The 17821-nt window shown below is 44.7% G+C and overlaps 1 protein-coding gene across 8 annotated transcripts in view; it reads left to right on the forward strand.

Annotated features, from left to right (window-relative positions):
* Positions 1-17821, forward strand: part of DLGAP1 (DLG associated protein 1) — a 2039252-nt gene that overhangs the window by 1980697 nt on the left and 40734 nt on the right. For all 8 annotated transcript variants that reach the window (XM_069620841.1, XM_069620846.1, XM_069620840.1 and 5 more), the window contains one exon: positions 6697-6788. In XM_069620841.1, the coding sequence (XP_069476942.1) occupies positions 6697-6788 (92 nt within the window). The remainder of the gene's footprint in view (positions 1-6696; positions 6789-17821) is intronic.

Below are 17821 nucleotides of genomic sequence, written 5' to 3' on the forward strand. Positions count from 1 at the left end.
CTCACTCTGCGCTCTTCTCAGCTCTCCCAAGGACCACTCTTCACGTCTATGAATTAGTGACCAGCACAGTTGCCGATCGGTGAACCCCCTCAATGTACTGTTCTGTCAGTTATTCCGGGGTTTGACGCCAAGCACACGGCACCGCGCTCAGCTCATCTGCAGCAGTGTCTACTCCTTGTGTTATAGTAGTGCAGCCTTACTCAATCTAAAAACATGCCACTATTTACCTCCGCTATTTACACTACCAGCCACCTGACCACCTGAGCATAGGGAAATGCAAGCTTGTCACCTTAATTCTTGATCCCTTTTTTTCTAGTTGACCCTACTGTGTCTAAGTCTGGATGTGCTGATCAGGTGCTGCAAGGCAGAAATGGGTCTTGCATATGCGTATGGTGCTCCTAGATGCTCTTAGGTGGCAGTGCCTTTGCCTGACAGCTCTGGCCTTATTGAGAGAGTAAGATGCACATGTGTCTGCACTTCTTACTTGGGATATTTGCTTCTTACCAAAGCTTGTGTTGAGCTCAGCTTTACCCCAATGCTCGCACGCACTCAGATCTCTGCTCCTGTCTAATAGGGCGGACTACCTCCAGCTGGTCACTGGGCCAAGCTTCTCTGATCCCCGGGGGGGTGAACGAAGGGAATGTAGGAACCGACCGCGTGCCCAGATTACCCCCAATGCACTGACCTGCTTTCCAGAGGCACCACACGTACTCACTGCTCTCCCGGTGTTAGTCTGCACCCTCTTTCATGGAAGTCACCGCTGCTGCTTGCTAGCCTGGAAGTTCCTCTTCAGTGGCAATCAAATGCTTGTTTTCTCTGCCCATTCATGGCGCACCACCATTTTCTTGTAGCGCTACCATACAGCATTAGGACTCTGCTGATTCTTTTTTTTCGATCTTTTGTCTCTTCGTGCCTTGACCATACCGTTCTCCTTCATATTCGATTATTAAATGTGGGCTTTCATTGCATTTTCCTCTAGCTCAGAACATATATTTTTCCTAAAAACTCTGGATGGAGCTGGGACTACCCTATCAAGATGCCATCTTCTTCGTCAGCAAGCCACACCCTATAGATCCGTTTTGAGTTTGAAAACTCACCCTCTGCACTTCCTGAAAGCTCCCATATACATCTCTCTTCCCCATTACTCCCTGTGACCTCCCTCACTACCCCACAGCACCCCAATGTCTTTCTATTCCCAGCATGAGTTTGCTCAAAATAGCAAAAATGTTGAGCATGCCCACCACCCTGCAGGAGCCTGACAGACGACAGTAGGGTAGTGGGGTAGGATATGGGGTCAACTCCCCATCCCCTGAAAGGCCCTCATCTTTACCCTTGGGAGGCCCAAAACCTCGCACTTTCCTGGCCAAATCTCCCAAAAAGTTCTAAAAAACAGTAAACACCCAAAATTCGAACAATTGGCTAAAACCCCAAGCATGTTCGCCCGGCAATGCTAGCTACCTAAACTTTGCAATTAAATGCACAAAAATCTGATGCAAGGGCTACTACTAGAGGCATACCACAGAATATGACTGGGTAATTCAGTCTGCATACACTTCCATTTTCTAAAGATCTCAATCAACCAATATGCGAACCCTAAAGCTCCAGGCTCAGCTCCCCTTGAAAAAGTGAATAATAACATGCTCTATGTCCATTTTTGACAAATCGGTATTTAAATCTTTTTATTGAATTTGTAAACCAAACAGCATCAACACAGACCATTATCGCCTCTCGGGAGGATAGCTCATGGGCAACGCGCTCGCCTTGGAAGCAGGACGACGTAGAGCAACACAGGTTCGATCCCCGTGTCTGCGCTTAGAAACCTCTGGGTATTAAGCGTGTTATATATAACCAATTACAATTACACATACAGCTTATATAAAGTACATCAAAAATCACACAGTTCCAACACTTACCGCCATCACAATGGCAAAATGATATGGTAACTATCAAAACATAAACAAATGAAAAACAGCACATGTAACAGGTACATCTGCCCGTTGTTGCGTGGGCCGAACAGGGCACCTATATAAGCACTTTAATAGTCCCAGAACCCTTAACCTCATCGGACAGGTAGCATCCTCATTGTTGGACCTTGCGAGAAAGCACCCCCCACTTCGCAAAGCAGTCAGACCTGCCCCCTATCTTGCATGGAAAATGACACCTTCTTGATAATCAAGAGTCACACATATGTGCCCACCTCCACCGAGAGCCTCTCCTTCTTCCGATATGCCTCAATCACAGCCTCGCTCATCATGAGCATAACACGCAGAATGTGGCCATTCACGCTATGGGAAGACTGTGTGTAGCCCTGGACACACCATGGGGTCCAAATGGAATAATTGCCCACTGATCTGGGGTTGATTGTGTACACCACTTCGTCCCAGTACCTCAAAACCTTAGGGTATCTCCACCAGATATGCATGTTGTCCCCTCACCTCCACACCCCCTCCAACACAGGCCATTCTTCCTCCTCTGCATAATGTGCTTCAACCTGACTCGGGTCAAGTAATCACTCACACTGAAATACTCGGTCCATATCAAATGTCTAACTTATATCAAAAGTTAATTTTGTATAATATGATAAGCACTATTCTATTCCTTCAAGTGATGGTAGCTATCCCTGGTAGTGTGTAATTCCCTAGGGTACGCTGATGTGCCACCTATCTAAGGAGAGGGATAGGAGGCAGAGAACTGACACAATCTAGGTGAGAAATGGGTTTTCAAGTTAAACATCTGGTACATTAAGGCTGAATAGGTGAGTACGGAGGGGAGTTATTATCTAATATTTGAATGCTCCCTTCTCATCCGCTCTATACATATAAAACCAAAATAATTAGCCTAGGTATTCAATTCGATATATGAGCATCCAATCGAAAGGCCGACCGGTTTCAGTAGTCTCTGATTTCTTACACCACTTTCTTCAGGACCAAAGGTCACTTATCTGTACTTGCCAAAAAGCATGTGATCATGTACTTCAGGCCTCAGGATTTGTACAAGCAATTTATTTTTCATGTAGGCATCTTAGTTTAATCATGTTCAGTTACCTTTTGAGATCGCAACTTGTCGACTCAATAGGGTGTTTCTTCTTTTCTAATCTTGCCTGCTTGTCAGGTAGACAAGGTGCCAAGAATTTGAAAACTCTTCTCCGCATACTTAACACTCTGAGTGGTCTTACAAACCTTTTCACAAATTGGGCTCATAGCAATCTAAATAAAAATGATACTGTCACCCAAATCAATGGTGTTCCTTTCACTAGCCCCAGTAGAAAGAGAGGCTGAGTGGTTCCACTCTTATTGGAACATGTGACCTACAGGTTACGCAAAGTCTGTGGACTCATTATTCCACTTACAGCTTTCTGGTAACCCGCCTTTGGACCATTCCACCCTTATTAGACCACTCTTTTCAATTAGAGAAAGTGCTGTGTTTTTGCTGGCTCTCCAACTTGTTCGTCTACTGTAATTCAGTAGACTTCAGAGCAGCACAATATCAGGGGGCCTCAATATAGTAATGGAAACGGTATGAAGGAAGTCCTTACAAGGAGTCATGACTGCTACCAGCCTTGTTCACCCCTGAGCACAATGCTTATCAGAATTAGCACCCAAGGTAAGCGTCCAAGCTGTTAAGGGCTTTTTTTAAAAGAAACCAGCTGTGTGCCTATCACGTGTGCCAGATTTCTTGGAAAAACTTCTAAAATGGCTGCCATTTTGAAATGGTAAAACGAGTAAGTTCCTTTATTTTTTCAGTGCGGTCCCGGTAGCGAGCAAGACTGTGTAGAGAAGGCCATGGTGACAGATAAGCGGGGGGGGGGGGGGGTGGAAGCTGGTGGTTGTGTCAGGGGCCTGATTTCCACTGGGAAGTGAAAGGGTGGGGGCTAGTTAGAACAATTGTGTATCTGTGAGGGAGGAGCAGGTTAAAATGGAATGTGGACAGTTACTGTTGGTTTGCCCACCTTCCTAGCCATCTGATTGGATTCCACCTCTGCCCCTGGGTGGTAATATCAAATCAATGTGACGCCAAATGCGTCATTAAGTTAGTGATACTAGCAACAGTGTCTAGCTCACTCTGGCCCATGCACAGTATTCGTCCAGCTGGGGCATGACTCCCCTAGGGTTTACAATTCTGGAGAATATGTGCCTTTGGGAGAGCTAGGGATGATGAGCGGGCGTCTGTGCAAACCCACTGCTCAAATCTGGCAAATGTGCAATAAGTGACATTGCTGAATGGTTCTGCTTTTATTATAAACTGGAAATCTAAGCCACTTAAATTCTGTTGGTTGCTTTATTCCACTCTGAGGGTGGTTTAAAGAGCTGGACTATCATTTTGCTCTGGTTGCCTAAACAGCGTTTTACACTGCACTCAGGTTGTCTCCAAGCATGGACGGTCGCCCAGGGCCTTCCGGAAGCGAACGCCCCACCGGCACCAGCTCACCCTGAATAACTCCTAGCTCTCCACTTACAGGCTTTTGGAGATTGTCACCCGCCATGTTACCTTCAATGGGCTCTCACCTGCCCAAAGTTAAATCTGCTGTAATCACCCGCCCAGGGATCTAAAAAGGTTGCAAGGTATGATAACTATTTCTGATGGACTCAAAAGCAGCATGTGGGGGGGGGGGGTTGCCTTCCTGCCACAAAGCCGTTCTTCCCTCCCTTCGACTCCATGTCAGGCCCCGCCAACGTCACATCAGCACTTTATGAGGACACGTAGGCCCCAATTAATGCTATACTGAAAACAAAGTAAGAGGCACTGAAGTGCCTCGCAAGAGGAGCGGCGGAGTTAATGTGTTCCCCAAGTTAAGTGTGAGAAGAACAACGGCACCGTTGAATGTGAAAGCCCCACCCAGCTCCAGTTTGCTACTGAAATGTGTGCCATTACTCAAGAAAATTAATCTGAGTCCTCACAAAATATACTCCAATTTTTAAACCACCTACTTTATTTCGATGGTGTATGTTTGTTGGCTCACACACATGTTTGAATGTTTGATTCAAATAATGACTACACGCAGGTGCACTTATCATGCTGCTTGTTTATGAGGAGTCTCTTTAAGTCTTAGAAGCACAGTTGTAAAACCCAGGAGATTTTTAATCCATACATTACTTTCCCTATCCTGACTGGAATAATACAACGACAATCATACTCTTTGTTGATGTGATTTGTATACTTATCTGTTTGGTTTAGTATTTGATTGCAAGTGTGTCCGAATAATGTCATTCCTGCGGTTAATAGTACAGGTAAGTTTTGGGTGATGATAAAGAAATCCTTAACAAATTGAATGCCACTGTTAGCTTAATATTTTTGTTCAGATGTCTCTAGGTATCTTTTTAACTGTTAAAAAGAGCACAAATTCACATCAAACTCTAATGAAAAGTAACACATTTACTTCCAATCATTTTCAGTTTTCTCTAGCATCCAATGACAATCTCATTTTCACTTCAGTTGCAGCGATTCCAGTAGGGCCTCATCATGAGTTGGGCGGTATCCCCGGCTGTATTACCGCTGGGGCTATAAGTGTTACCGCCAAACACCCCGGCACTATAAGTGCCGGATCACAGGTTTGGCGGAACGGTAGGTCCCCATTCCCCATTGGGCCCATTCAGGAATCCCCCATTCGCCATTGGGGTCAATGAGGAATTTTTGGTGCTACTACCGCCGACAGTATTCGCGCATTGGTAATAGTGTCAAAAATCGGCTAAATCGATGCAGATTTGACCCCAGCTCAGAGCTGGGGGTAAATCCTTCCACACCCATGATTTGGCGGACCCTTAAATGCAGCAGTAATAGTATTACCGCTGCATTTAAGGGTTACCGCCAAACTCGTGATGAGGCAGTAAGTGGGATTTTCACCTCCAGAAAAAAGCTGGAGGTAAAATAGCCCATTTAGCGCCCAACACGTGATTGGGCCAGCCCTTAAATACGGCGGTAATACCATTACTGGTGCATTTAAGGGCTACAGACCAACTCGTGATGACGCCCCCTGTCTTTTTCATTTATAGTTTGTCGTTTTCAAAACAGAAGAGGAAATTGTTTTTTTTTTAAAGACGTATTGTTTCTATGATGTAACTTGTGTTAGAGAACAATAAGTTATGAATAGACAGACTGATAAGGCTAATAAAACGTCCCTCAAGTGTAAATGAAAATATTACTACAGAAATGACATGTAGGTGTAGATATAGCTCTCTTTTCATTTGCCTGACTTGCTTGAGTTCTTGTGCATATTTTGAGGTGTTTTGAAGAGCGCTAAATATCCACATGTCACAGCATCAGTGTGCTTTTGAGCCAGGCAGGCACTGTGAAGGTGTGGACATCAATGAGCTCGCACGTCCCTATGCAATATGACATTGCCCAATGGGCCAGCCCAAAATCTAGTGTGGGACGGTTTTATTGGGCAAACTGGGCCAGTCTGATGTGTTAGTACAATGTGCACCACAGTGTTTGGCCTGTGTTATTGACCGAATGAGCTTTAAAATGCACTATTTAACCACAATTGCCGGCTTGGGCAGTGTTCAAACAGAATTGCCATTTCTGGTGTTGGGCCACTTTCTTAATGTTGCCCAAGCCTATTTGATGTCACAGTTCAAACCTGACCTCCATGTGGCCATCCATCATTCGTAACCATAACAATGTCCAGAGATGTATCTGAACTGAGGTTTGAAGAGAGCTTCTATAACCATGTCTTTCTCTTGTGTGTCTTTCTTCCAGTTCTAGGGAAGATCCGCAGTGCTGTGGGCTGTGCCCAGCTCCTCATGTCCCAGAAATTCCATCAGTTCAGGGAACTGTGTGACGAAAATCTGGTATGTAACTGTCTCCATTGTGTAAGGTTTCCGGAGGACGCCATGTCACAAGTCCTGTGCGCTCCTTGTGGTGTCTCTGATGCGCGCATTCAGTTGCCCTTTGTCCATTGGGTGCATCCTGTCTTGCTGTGAATCTGTTGTGCTGCCACACAGCCCCCCCCCCCGGAAATGATCACGTCTCCTCTGAGAATAAGGTGACCTGCACATTTATCATGCTAGTGCAAATTTAATAAAGCGCATCCACAGCTCATTGTTATAATTTGCAGTGGTGTTTGCGAATCTAGCCCAGGAAGTCTGTAAGAATGGTCAGCCTATTTATGGGTGGGTTGCTTTTTCTTTAAGGAGATAAGTAAGGTCAATGCAAGGCGTGGCACCCCTCACCAAATAAGAGCTGAGACAAATTGGACTAGGTGGGTTACCGGGTTAGAAAATATGCCATTTGCATAAACACTGCACCACCAACAGAAGGACACTGCAGTCACCCTATTGCAGTGGAGTGTCTTTTCTGACTTTCCCCATGTAATAGTTGGCTTCACCGGAGACAGCCAAAAAGCGTCATCAGATGGGAAAAGGTTAAATACAACCCACTTATTTTACGCAAGTGTCAGGCCAGCCAAACAACAGCACTGACTTCTGGTCACTGCCAAACTTGATTGCCCTTTTGTAAAAAAGAGGTGAAACTGGGTTTTATTTATTTATTTATTTGAACATTTATATAGCGCACAAAACCCAGAGGTATCTAGGCGCTTCTAGGTTAACCTCTAGAAGGCGCCCGAACATACTTACTACTTGCTCGTTCGCAATCGTCCATCCTGTGATAATATGTTTCAGGTGTACTTTGAGATGGACCAAAAACACACTTATTGGACCGCATAGGGTCTCACACATGGAGACTTCCCCATTGTTAGTTATCACAAACTCAAGTCTCTGGTACTATATTCTTCATAGTTAATATATTTACCAGGTGTATTAGTCCTGCCTATCTTGCCCTTTTGCCAAACTAAACTAAAACCTCATGTATTAGCTACCCCTAGGTTGCGCTGATGGTCCGCTTATCTAGGGTGAGGGGATAGATCAAGATGCTTGCCCTATCACTTATTTTTCCACAAATGTTAAAATGTACTTAAGAAGCACATGTCAGGCTGAATGCAACATGTGTCGTCTGTTAAACAAATGAAATAGCTTCAACTTTATTTGTTTTCTTTGTACAGCAAATATTTAAGAACTCTACTAAAATTGGTAACAATTTTAATGTGTTTACCATGAAATCACAGTAACAAAGGACTGAGATATCTCGGTTTTCTGCCCCACACACTATGCCAGAATCTTAGATTTTTAGATTCTTTCTTATAGTGTTTGCAGAGTAAATTCCATCCTTTCCTGTTGCTCATGAAAGGAACAAGCTAACAACCTTTTCCATATTGCTGGTTGTTCCCTTTGTATCACAGGTCGAATTCGGCCTACCTGTTTCAGTCGTGTATTTGAGTTTTACCACTTTCTTCAGGGCCAGATCTACAGCACTACTAGATTAGCGGACCCCACCACTCATGCATCTGCACAAAAAAACAAACTGCACCAATGGTAGAGCTTTTTGTGCAAAAATAACATGGTCTGACTGATTTCAGCTGGAGCATCATTGAAAAACTGCCCACCCCTACAAGGGGAGGAAACCTCCATAATTTACTGTACAGTCGGGAACAATTATGGATTTTCCAGCTGAGATCAGACACCAGGGGCCTGAATGAACCAACGAGATGGCAAACCCTCGCCACCTTATGAAGAGAATGTGGGCTCATCACCTGGATTAACCACCCGAATATGATAAGCGGTCTAGATGAATACAAAGCATCTACAAACTATGTAATATGAAGAATGACCTAGCCATTGAGACCGGGCCAAATAATCTCTGAAATAATCACTCAAATAATCTCTTGATGTGATTAAGTAGGCAAGCACTATCTAGACCTAATGAAATTGTTTCCCCATTTGGAGCGACTTTATTTATAATTATGATTTGTAATAATTTCTTAACAAACCTTTGTGTTGTCTGACATTACATTGGGTTCAAGTTATTTCCAGAGTGTTTTGCCCCATGGGTGCCTCCACCATAGCCATGTCTTGACCAAACAGAGTAACCAATACTCACACATGAGGCCTTCCAAGATGGCGCCGTAGGCAATGATCTCTTGCCTGATAACGCACTGATACGAACGTACACATAAGCGCGACGCACCAATACAAACATAAACAAACCCGTGATGACGGCCTGCAGCTCACACAGCAGACCGGCACCAGCGAGGAAGGAGACCTCACGCAGCCATACAAACCGCAAGGTAAGAGAAATGTGCGGTGGCCTAACAATCAAGGGAGTTGTTTCCATTCACTGCATCCCCGAACTGCCCATGGTATGGCAATGAACCTTCAGATTTCCTACACATGTTTTTGCTGTGTCTGGTTGTCCAAACATTTTGGCAACAGATAAGACAGACAATGGAGGAGAGTGGCGTAAGTGGATACAGTTGGACTCCAAGTGAGTGCTTGCTTGGCATTTATCCCCACCCAGAGAAGGTTAGACACATGGTGAAACTCATGGACCTAGCTTGTATATTAGCTAAAAGGAGGCTTGCCATGTCGTGGAAATCAGACACTGACCAACTTTATAAAGTGTGGCATGATGACATGGAGAAATGGTCCACGGCCAAATCAGTGGAATGGTACAGGGCCTTAAAAAGAGGTCTAAGAGAACCTATGATAAATTTGGAAGCACGGAAAGCCCTTTTTCAACTGATGTTCTGTTGGTCTGACGATAGACCCCCTTGAGGCAAAGGCAATCCTTATATATTGACATTTTATGATGTGTGAATCAGTAAGCAGTCTGGTCATCCTGGAGTGTATGAGATGACAAAACTTTGTTATATGGTGTCTGTTCCTCATGTGCCCTCCCCTGCTATGGTCCATTTAATGTATGTGTCCCTATGATGTTGATAGATCCTATGCATAAAGGTGTATTTGAGATGCATATTTGCCCAGCTGTTATGGTTATATGTTTATACTACACTAATGACATATGACATCCTTGAATGTGCTGCATTTACTGTATTATATTCTGATGAAAAGATTTTAAAAAAGAAAAAAATAAAGAAAATATGCCCCATATAACCCTCCAATCATCAAAATTCTAATCTGTACACCTGACCTCAAAAAACCTGACTACTGTTCAAGCCTACTACTTGGTTGTCCCCTCTACTAGTTCCCGCCCCATAGCAAGCTTCTCACGTTCACTACTTACATACTCTACAACTTACCAAAATCTTCCCCCACATCTGCACATCAACACCACACTGGCTAGTGCTCCATGAACATGTGCTCTTTTTTTAAGTTGCTACTTCTCATCTGCAAATATATTCAAGGTCTCCCCCATCCCACACATAAATGACTGATGTTCTCCCTATTTTGTCCTTCAATCTCTGTGATCTTATACTCTCCTATATCTTTTTATCTCTTGCAGCCCTCTGCCTCACTCCTTATTGCTAGATGACACCCTCCTCTGAAATGCTCTCCCCAAGAAGATTAAAGCCAGGCCATCACAAGTTATGTTCATGACAAGACTTAGAATGCAGTTATTAAAAATGGAAGGGCACCTCCCATTCCGTCATTGGCCCCCACAAATGGATCATATCCTGTCCCTCTTAAGAACATCCAACATGCAAGTACTGAGTGTAAACAAGTATGTGGATCACCTGTAATGGCCCTATATCCCTTCTATTTACGTCTGTCCATGGTCTATGTGTATGGTCTATGCCACTCCAGGCTACCCCTTCATCAACTGGTTCAGTCTCACTCAGACATCCTCACCCTCTTGTAAAGGCACTCTAACCAGAGACTGCCTCTGAATTTTGCATTGCGTTCAATGTACAAATGGCATCCCTATTAGTCAATAGATACAATACAAGGACTCCCTTTAGCACTGCCACTAATTCTCTCCAATTTAGTGAGTTTTTTTGCTTCCACAAGGGACCATCATCCCAGAGCTGCTTGATTGTTAACGGTGTCCCCCACCCTGACAGGCTGGCCTTGATTGCTAGAATGATCCAATCTGGAGAATGGAGATTGATACTTTTCTGCATATGTTCTGTGCTCCTCCCCAAAAGAGGGTTGCCCTTATCATTTAAGTTATCAAAATCGTACTGTAGGCCTATGATGACTGGGACCCATAATACAGGGTCTGGCCAAAAAAAGGCATGATTTGAAATCAAGCAAAGGAAGCCACCATTGTGCAGTCTGCCCTATCCCTCTACACCGCCCACCATTGGCAAGCTGACCACCACTGCTGCCTCAACAGGATTTCTAAATGGTCCCAGCCCACTCGAAGTGGGCCAATTCATCCCAGCTGTTTTGCTGCATTCTTCCACTGTATTTAAGGGAGGCAGAGTTAGGGTATATTTTTTATCTAAGCGTAGTTGGGGGTTGGAGAAGGAACGGGGGCATGGAAGTGTGGTATGGAGTGCTTGTCCCGCATAAAAATGCTGTGGAAAATGCAGGGGAAACTGCTGTGATGAGTTGGCCCCTACGAGTTCTAGAGGAGCAGTTAAATGCCTCTGCAAGAAATCCCACCCCCCTACCTCCTATATGTTGGAAGTCTGAGTTCGTGCCATGTTTGACACCAGCAGTTGTGCCAATATCGCAGTGTATATTCGAAAGAAGATACACATTGAGACAACCCTATCGAATGTTTCCCTGAAGAGACGACAATCTGAGGGAGGAACTCCCTGAAGGAATATGAAAAAGAGCAAAAAGAGAAGCTAGTGACATCAGACAAGACATGTGCGACATCACGGGATATTGGCTGAAGAGGATGCATGGATCTTGCAGAAACTTATGACGAATTAAAGGGTCAAGTAAACTTTAAAATACAAAAAAGAAGATTATAAGTGCATGAGGTGCTGCAGAGAATCAACCGTTCAATAAGTGACCAGACGCTGAAATGCAAGATAGATTAAGTCATCATAGAAGCAGGTTATACGTAGTGAATAGAAGGCAGGCAGAGCCCCCATTGTATAGGAGCTGGACATCAGTGTCATGAATTTAGTAAGTCACGACCCATTAAGAGAAAAGGCGAGAATTATGTTGCAGCAAGAATAAGCTGGAATTGTGGAGCTGCATGGCAAGGCAGTCTGGCCTTGTATCAAAACTGAAGCAGCCAAAGTCGGTTATCTATACTCATACACAAGTGTTTCGCGCCCTGAAACACTTGTGTATGAGCACAATACAAATAAAATATCATATGATAACATATATACATATATATATATATATATATATATTCTTTAAAATAGTGAACATTCGAAGGATGAATCATCTCTTGTTAAGGTGCAAAGAAAGAACACCAAGGGTGGCACGTTTTATTCATTTAAGACATTTAAAAACCTGCAAAATGGACCAAATCGTGGTCTCCTGTCACGTGAGCCAAGGATGAAAATAGAGTCAAACTTGGAGTCCTAGAACAAAGATAGTGAGTGCTCGCACTCCAATGTATTCTCAGAGACAAGGATACTTTGCAAGGACAAGTACAAAGACAATCTTCATGGCAGAAGGCTTGGGTGATGAGAGATGTTGGGCTAATTGGGTGGGGAGCAGATTCAGGCCCACCTCCTTGCACCTGGGTCTGGGCTTACGTGCTGCTAAGTGAACCGAATGTTCCAGACATGGCACAAGCGTGCCAACCAATTGTAGAGGTCTGTATAATGAAGGACCTCATAGTTTGAAGACCAATTGAAAACTGTGTACTTAATGGTTTTACAGTTGACACGTTTTAGAGGTAGGCATGTATTGTCCACCTGACATTGGGCAGCCAATCACAATCCTAGGTCCTATGTAATGAATACTTATATGTTCCACTTAAGCCTATCAAAATCCCTGGTAGGTTGTCTATTATTTGCCAAGTAGTATTACGTTACCTCTGACGTATGTTTAGTATAAAGTCCATGTTTTGTGAAAAGGTCGCTGAGAGAAAATTGAGTGAACGTCTGTTGATGTTCATTGTAGCACCCTGTTTTAGATAATTGTTAATAAAACAGTATCTTTGCCATCTTCCTGAGTTGGTTTGGTTATTTGGACTCAGAGTTATTCTGTGAACCCATCCATTGCATGCACTTTCCTAAAGTGCCCTAAGTTCAGTTGTACCAGATGATTTTTAAATGCTGTCTGGCTTTGAATGCTCTCTCGGCTGGAAGACAGAATACTCCTGATTCCATGTGAAATTCTGCTTCAATAAACTGCATTTATTTAATGGGATTGGATGGTTCTTGGAGCGCCTGATAAACAAACTCCTGCAATAAGGAACCTACTTCAGCTGTGTATGTAGAAAACTGGGTGATTGGATGAGCAAGCCGTCTAGGTACAGAAAGACCTGCCATTCTTCTGTATGCAGAGGTGCCATCACCAAGGCCACTAACTTGCTCAAACCTTTTGAATCCATTGTAAGGTCAAGTGGGAGTGGCCGGAGCTGGCAATGGAGGTTATGTTTCTTAAAGATTGACAGATGGCAGAAAGTCACCAGGGGTCACAACATAATGAATTGTTGCAGTGTCAGCATCCTGAAGGTAGATACTTGTTTTGCTTCTGCAAATCGAGGATGCAACTGAAATCCCCAGAGGTTTTCTTCACATGAAACATTTTGGAGTACGAAGTACTCTTTTTCTCTCCTGTTGGGACCCCCCATAATCAGAGTATTTTTAAACAATGCTTCTTTTCCTCTCATCAAAGCTGCTTGCTTGACTAGATTGTCTGTAGAGTCTAGGAAAGGCCAGAAAATGAAGGAAGCTGACGAAATTCAGGCTGGTATCTAATCTGGAGTACAGCCAAGTCTCAAAGGTATCTTGAAAAATACAATGAGATCTGAGCCGCTAGAGAGGCCTTCGATAAGTGTAGGGACCTTTAGATCACCATTGATTCTGTGCAGTGGGGAACCATTAGAATGACCTCTGTTAATTCCCATTCTCCGCGGATTAACTCCCAGAGACCTCCATTGTAAAGAAACCAGATACGATTGACCCTGGCCAGAGGCAGACTTCTATCTTTGTTGTAAGACTCCTCAAATTGTGTGCAAAAACAAGTTTGAACCAGTAAATTGTGATGCAATCAAGTACTCCTCTATATATCTCTCCTCACCTATTTTTAGAAAAAGATTTTTCTCTGGGCCAGTGACACATAGAGCAGTCTGAGGCATTATGGGCTAGCTGTCAGGTATACTGATTGGACCTTTCTGTATACCTGTATATTGAGTCTTTTTTATTTGGACTTAGATTTTTTTATAATGGGATTATGTTTCTGTATGTAATCTGCCATTAGCATTGAAACAGATCAGATAACTAACTATGTGACCCAAGAAACTTAAAGTTAAACTTGTATTGTTTTACAAATTGGAGGTGGTTGAGATAAATGCATAGAGGGGCAGTGGGTTATCCACCACAAAATAAGGATTCCCTTCTAGGGACTGATCTAGCTCAGCAGTGTCACGATGGGTCAGACACAAAAAGTGTCAGGGTTTTGCCTATCGTGGGGATTCTGGCCTCACGCAAATTCTCTAAATCACAGCACAGGTGTACGAATATAGAACCTAGCTGCTTCATGAATTCAAACTCACAGTGTCAAGGATATAACGTCTAGCCGTTCCTGGATTCAGCTAACAGTCTCACTGGTATAGCTCCTAGCAACTTCTTTGGAGGTGTACTCTTCACAGGGCTAGAGTACACTGCTCACTATTTGCAGTCCACACAAGAGGGATGATGTCTGACACATTTTTTTATTTATTTATTTGATTGTTTACAGCATGGACCTAGCATTTGGGCTGGCATCTTTTAACAGGAGCGCAGTACTGTGAGTTGAGGTCTGAGCATCGGTATGTGCGTCCATTGGAATTAGACCTTGGTTGGGTGTTGCTGAAAAAGCCATGTTTTGAGAGATTTTGCGAAATTGGAGAATTGTATGGGCATTCCGAACCAACACCGGGATGGAGATCCAGAGGGTGGGTGTATGACAAGAGAAGGATAGTTTGTGGGTCCTTTCTTTTGGGGACGAATTGTGATTCAAGCCGGTTGTTCGATTTGCAGTGCGAGGAACTCACCCATCCCCCCAACCCAGATATGTGGAATTTAGCTGGCAGGTATGCTGGTGTGCTACTTGTGACAGCTTTGTAAATGATACATGCAGTCCTGAACAGTATCCTAGCCTGGAGAGGAAGCCAGCATAGTTCACATAGGATGGGGGAGATTTGGTCAAATATCCATCCACCTGCAACAAGACGTGCAGCAGCGTGGTAGACGCCTTTAAGGGAGCCAAGTGAGCAGCTGTGAACGAGATCATAAGGGCCCGCACTATGTTGTGGAATTCCTGCACAGGACAAAGGGTACAATTCTGCAAAGGGTGGAGAGTCAGAGCCAGGCTGCTTGGGCCTTGCTGGCCATGTGTTACTGCAAGGACAAGCCCCTGTTAATGGTGAAGCCCAAGGACCTTGTCGAGTCCGAGAGTTGTGGACCAATTCCCTCTGCGCCACATCACTGATTTGATCAATGAGTTTTCTAGCAGGTGGACTGATGCGGACGACTTGAGTCTCGGATGGGCTCAGTTTGAGGTAGGCAGTTGGCATCCAGGACTGGACAATGGCTAGGTAATCGCAGAGACGAATGATGTCCTGTGTGCTATTGACTATCATGTAAAACTGATCATCGTCCGCGCAATGGTTAATGGCTACATTGGGATCTTTAAAGGAGAGTACCCAAAGGCTCCATATTGAAACCAAAAATGTACGGGTGGAAGGTTTTGAATCAATCTGAACCACTGCCATTGCTCTGGGCAACCTTCCACACCACCATTTTTTAACCTGTCTGCCCCATTGCAAAAAGGGTCCAGCCATATGCAAATCAGTCAGGTACTGCCACCAATGGCTAGGCAAGGTCCCCTCTGCACAGAAACACAAGCAACCCCAGACATGTTTCACCCTTGTTGGGCCTCCTCAGTTAGACGCAGCTTGTTTCCTATGGCGCAGCGAGCAAGCGACCCACGTCTGGGCATACCCTCTCTCACATAGGGAGACAATCTGAAACCAACAATTGATGGGTGAAGGTTTTGAATCAATCTGAACCACTTGCATTGCTCTGCTCCATATAATGGTTAAAAATGATTGGTGAGAGGATGGAGCCTTGGGCGACTCCGCCAGACACTGCTTCCTGATCCATGGTTATTGTGCCCCACTTCACAGTGGAGGGTTAGGGTGCTTATACGCCTCACCAAGGGTTCTCCCACCCTATTTCTCTTCAAGGCTAAAATGCCCATCTCACTATGAGGGTTGTCATGCCCCTTTCTCTTTAAGCTAAGGGACGTGGTGGTGCCCTTCACATCTTTCTCTCACTCTTTCACAGATTAGAGATACAGTTCCCTTTCCACTATGAGAGCTATCTTGCCATGTCTCTTTAGGTTACGTGTTTTAATGCCCTTCACATTGGCAGATTCACAGCAAACAAAGAGGACCATGTCTAGAGACCCTTTCCCAGACTAGACCACAGCTGCAACGTCAGCTTCTTCAGGGCTTCGGAACTTCAAGAGCCTACTTCTTCCTTACTCCCAGCACCCCCTTCAGACGCTCTGGGCTGTAGCTGCTGCCTCTGCTGCTGGCCCCTCTGCTGCCTCTAGTCCAACTGCTTCTGTGCTTCTCTGTCCTGCTTTGGCTGCACCCTACACCCTTCAGGGCCAGACTTGTGTAGGTCTTCTCTATTCCTTCTCCTTCTGCTCCTAATTCTGATTGGTTTTGAATTGCACGCCTTTGTACAGGGAATCCAGCTTGGTCACATGTTCTAACAATCTTGTGTGCCACTCCAGCTGCAGGTCCAGGGCCTCCTGAAGTGATATACGGCTTAGCAACCATCTTTACTCCATGCAGAAGTCCCACCTCACCAGAAGCTCTGTGTTGAACCTCGCAGGTGTTTGCCGTCGCTCCTTGTTGCCAGTCCTCTTTTGGGTTGTACTCTTCTCCTCTCTGTGTTCTCCCGCAATGTCTCCCCCCCTTCCACTGGAGTCAGGTAAGTTCTTCTCTGCGGTGCACCAGCTTCCCAGTTCCACGAGCGTGATACGGTGTGCGGTTGTCACAAACTCCTTCTCCATTGATTTTTCTCTTGTAGAGGGCAGTTTTCCATGAGAGATGTGTCTGAACTGCAGTGCTCACAGGAACGGTGGCCCGAGCCACCCTGGCCGTTGCCAGCACATATAGGTTCTAACACCAGATGAAGACCTCCTGAAAAGTGTGAATCGCCACCACTGCCAAAGCCTACAGGCTTTGTGGTGTCACAGACCTTCGCATAGGCACTGGGGACAGGGTGGCATTCAGAAGCCACAGGGGTGGCTTGCTCCTCTGGATTGGAGATCACATCACTTAAGTCAGAGGAAGGTCCTGTTGAGGGAGGGTGGCTTGGCCGCTCCTACCCTTTACCATGACCGAGCAGCTCACAGCTCTAGCTCTCAGGCCATGGTAGCCCAGCTTTCCCGCGCTGCAAATATATCTCTGGGCCTTGCGATAAAGGACGATAATTGACTTGGTCACAACATATAACGGCACCTCTGTTCTTACGGTTTCCTCTTCGGTATGCACCCTGTGATTGAAGAAACTTGAAAAACACAGACATCTGTCTTCTGAGTCCACTTCCAGAGAAAAGGTGTCAACGACCAGCTATCGCCAACCCCAGCAGCACAGGCTGACAGACATAACTGGTCACTCATGATGTCTGACAAGAATCAAGGTTGCTGCTCCATGATTTCAAGAAGGGGATACCATTTCTTTCTTTATTTATTTTTACACTTATAAAGCGTGCTAAACCCAAGGGCACAAAGTGCTATTACATTGCAGTACAGATTATATGCATCACGATTGTCAGTCTAATTGAAGAGCCAAGTTTTCAGGAGTTTCCGGATATGTGGTATGCATTTCAATATGTATCTAATCAGCTCCTTCTTAAGTCGTCATAACCAGAAAATGAGATTCC

Source organism: Ambystoma mexicanum, chromosome 5q, assembly GCF_040938575.1.
Source record: "Ambystoma mexicanum isolate Mex_15411 chromosome 5q, UKY_AmexF1_1, whole genome shotgun sequence".
NCBI classification, from domain to species: Eukaryota; Metazoa; Chordata; class Amphibia; order Caudata; family Ambystomatidae; genus Ambystoma; species Ambystoma mexicanum.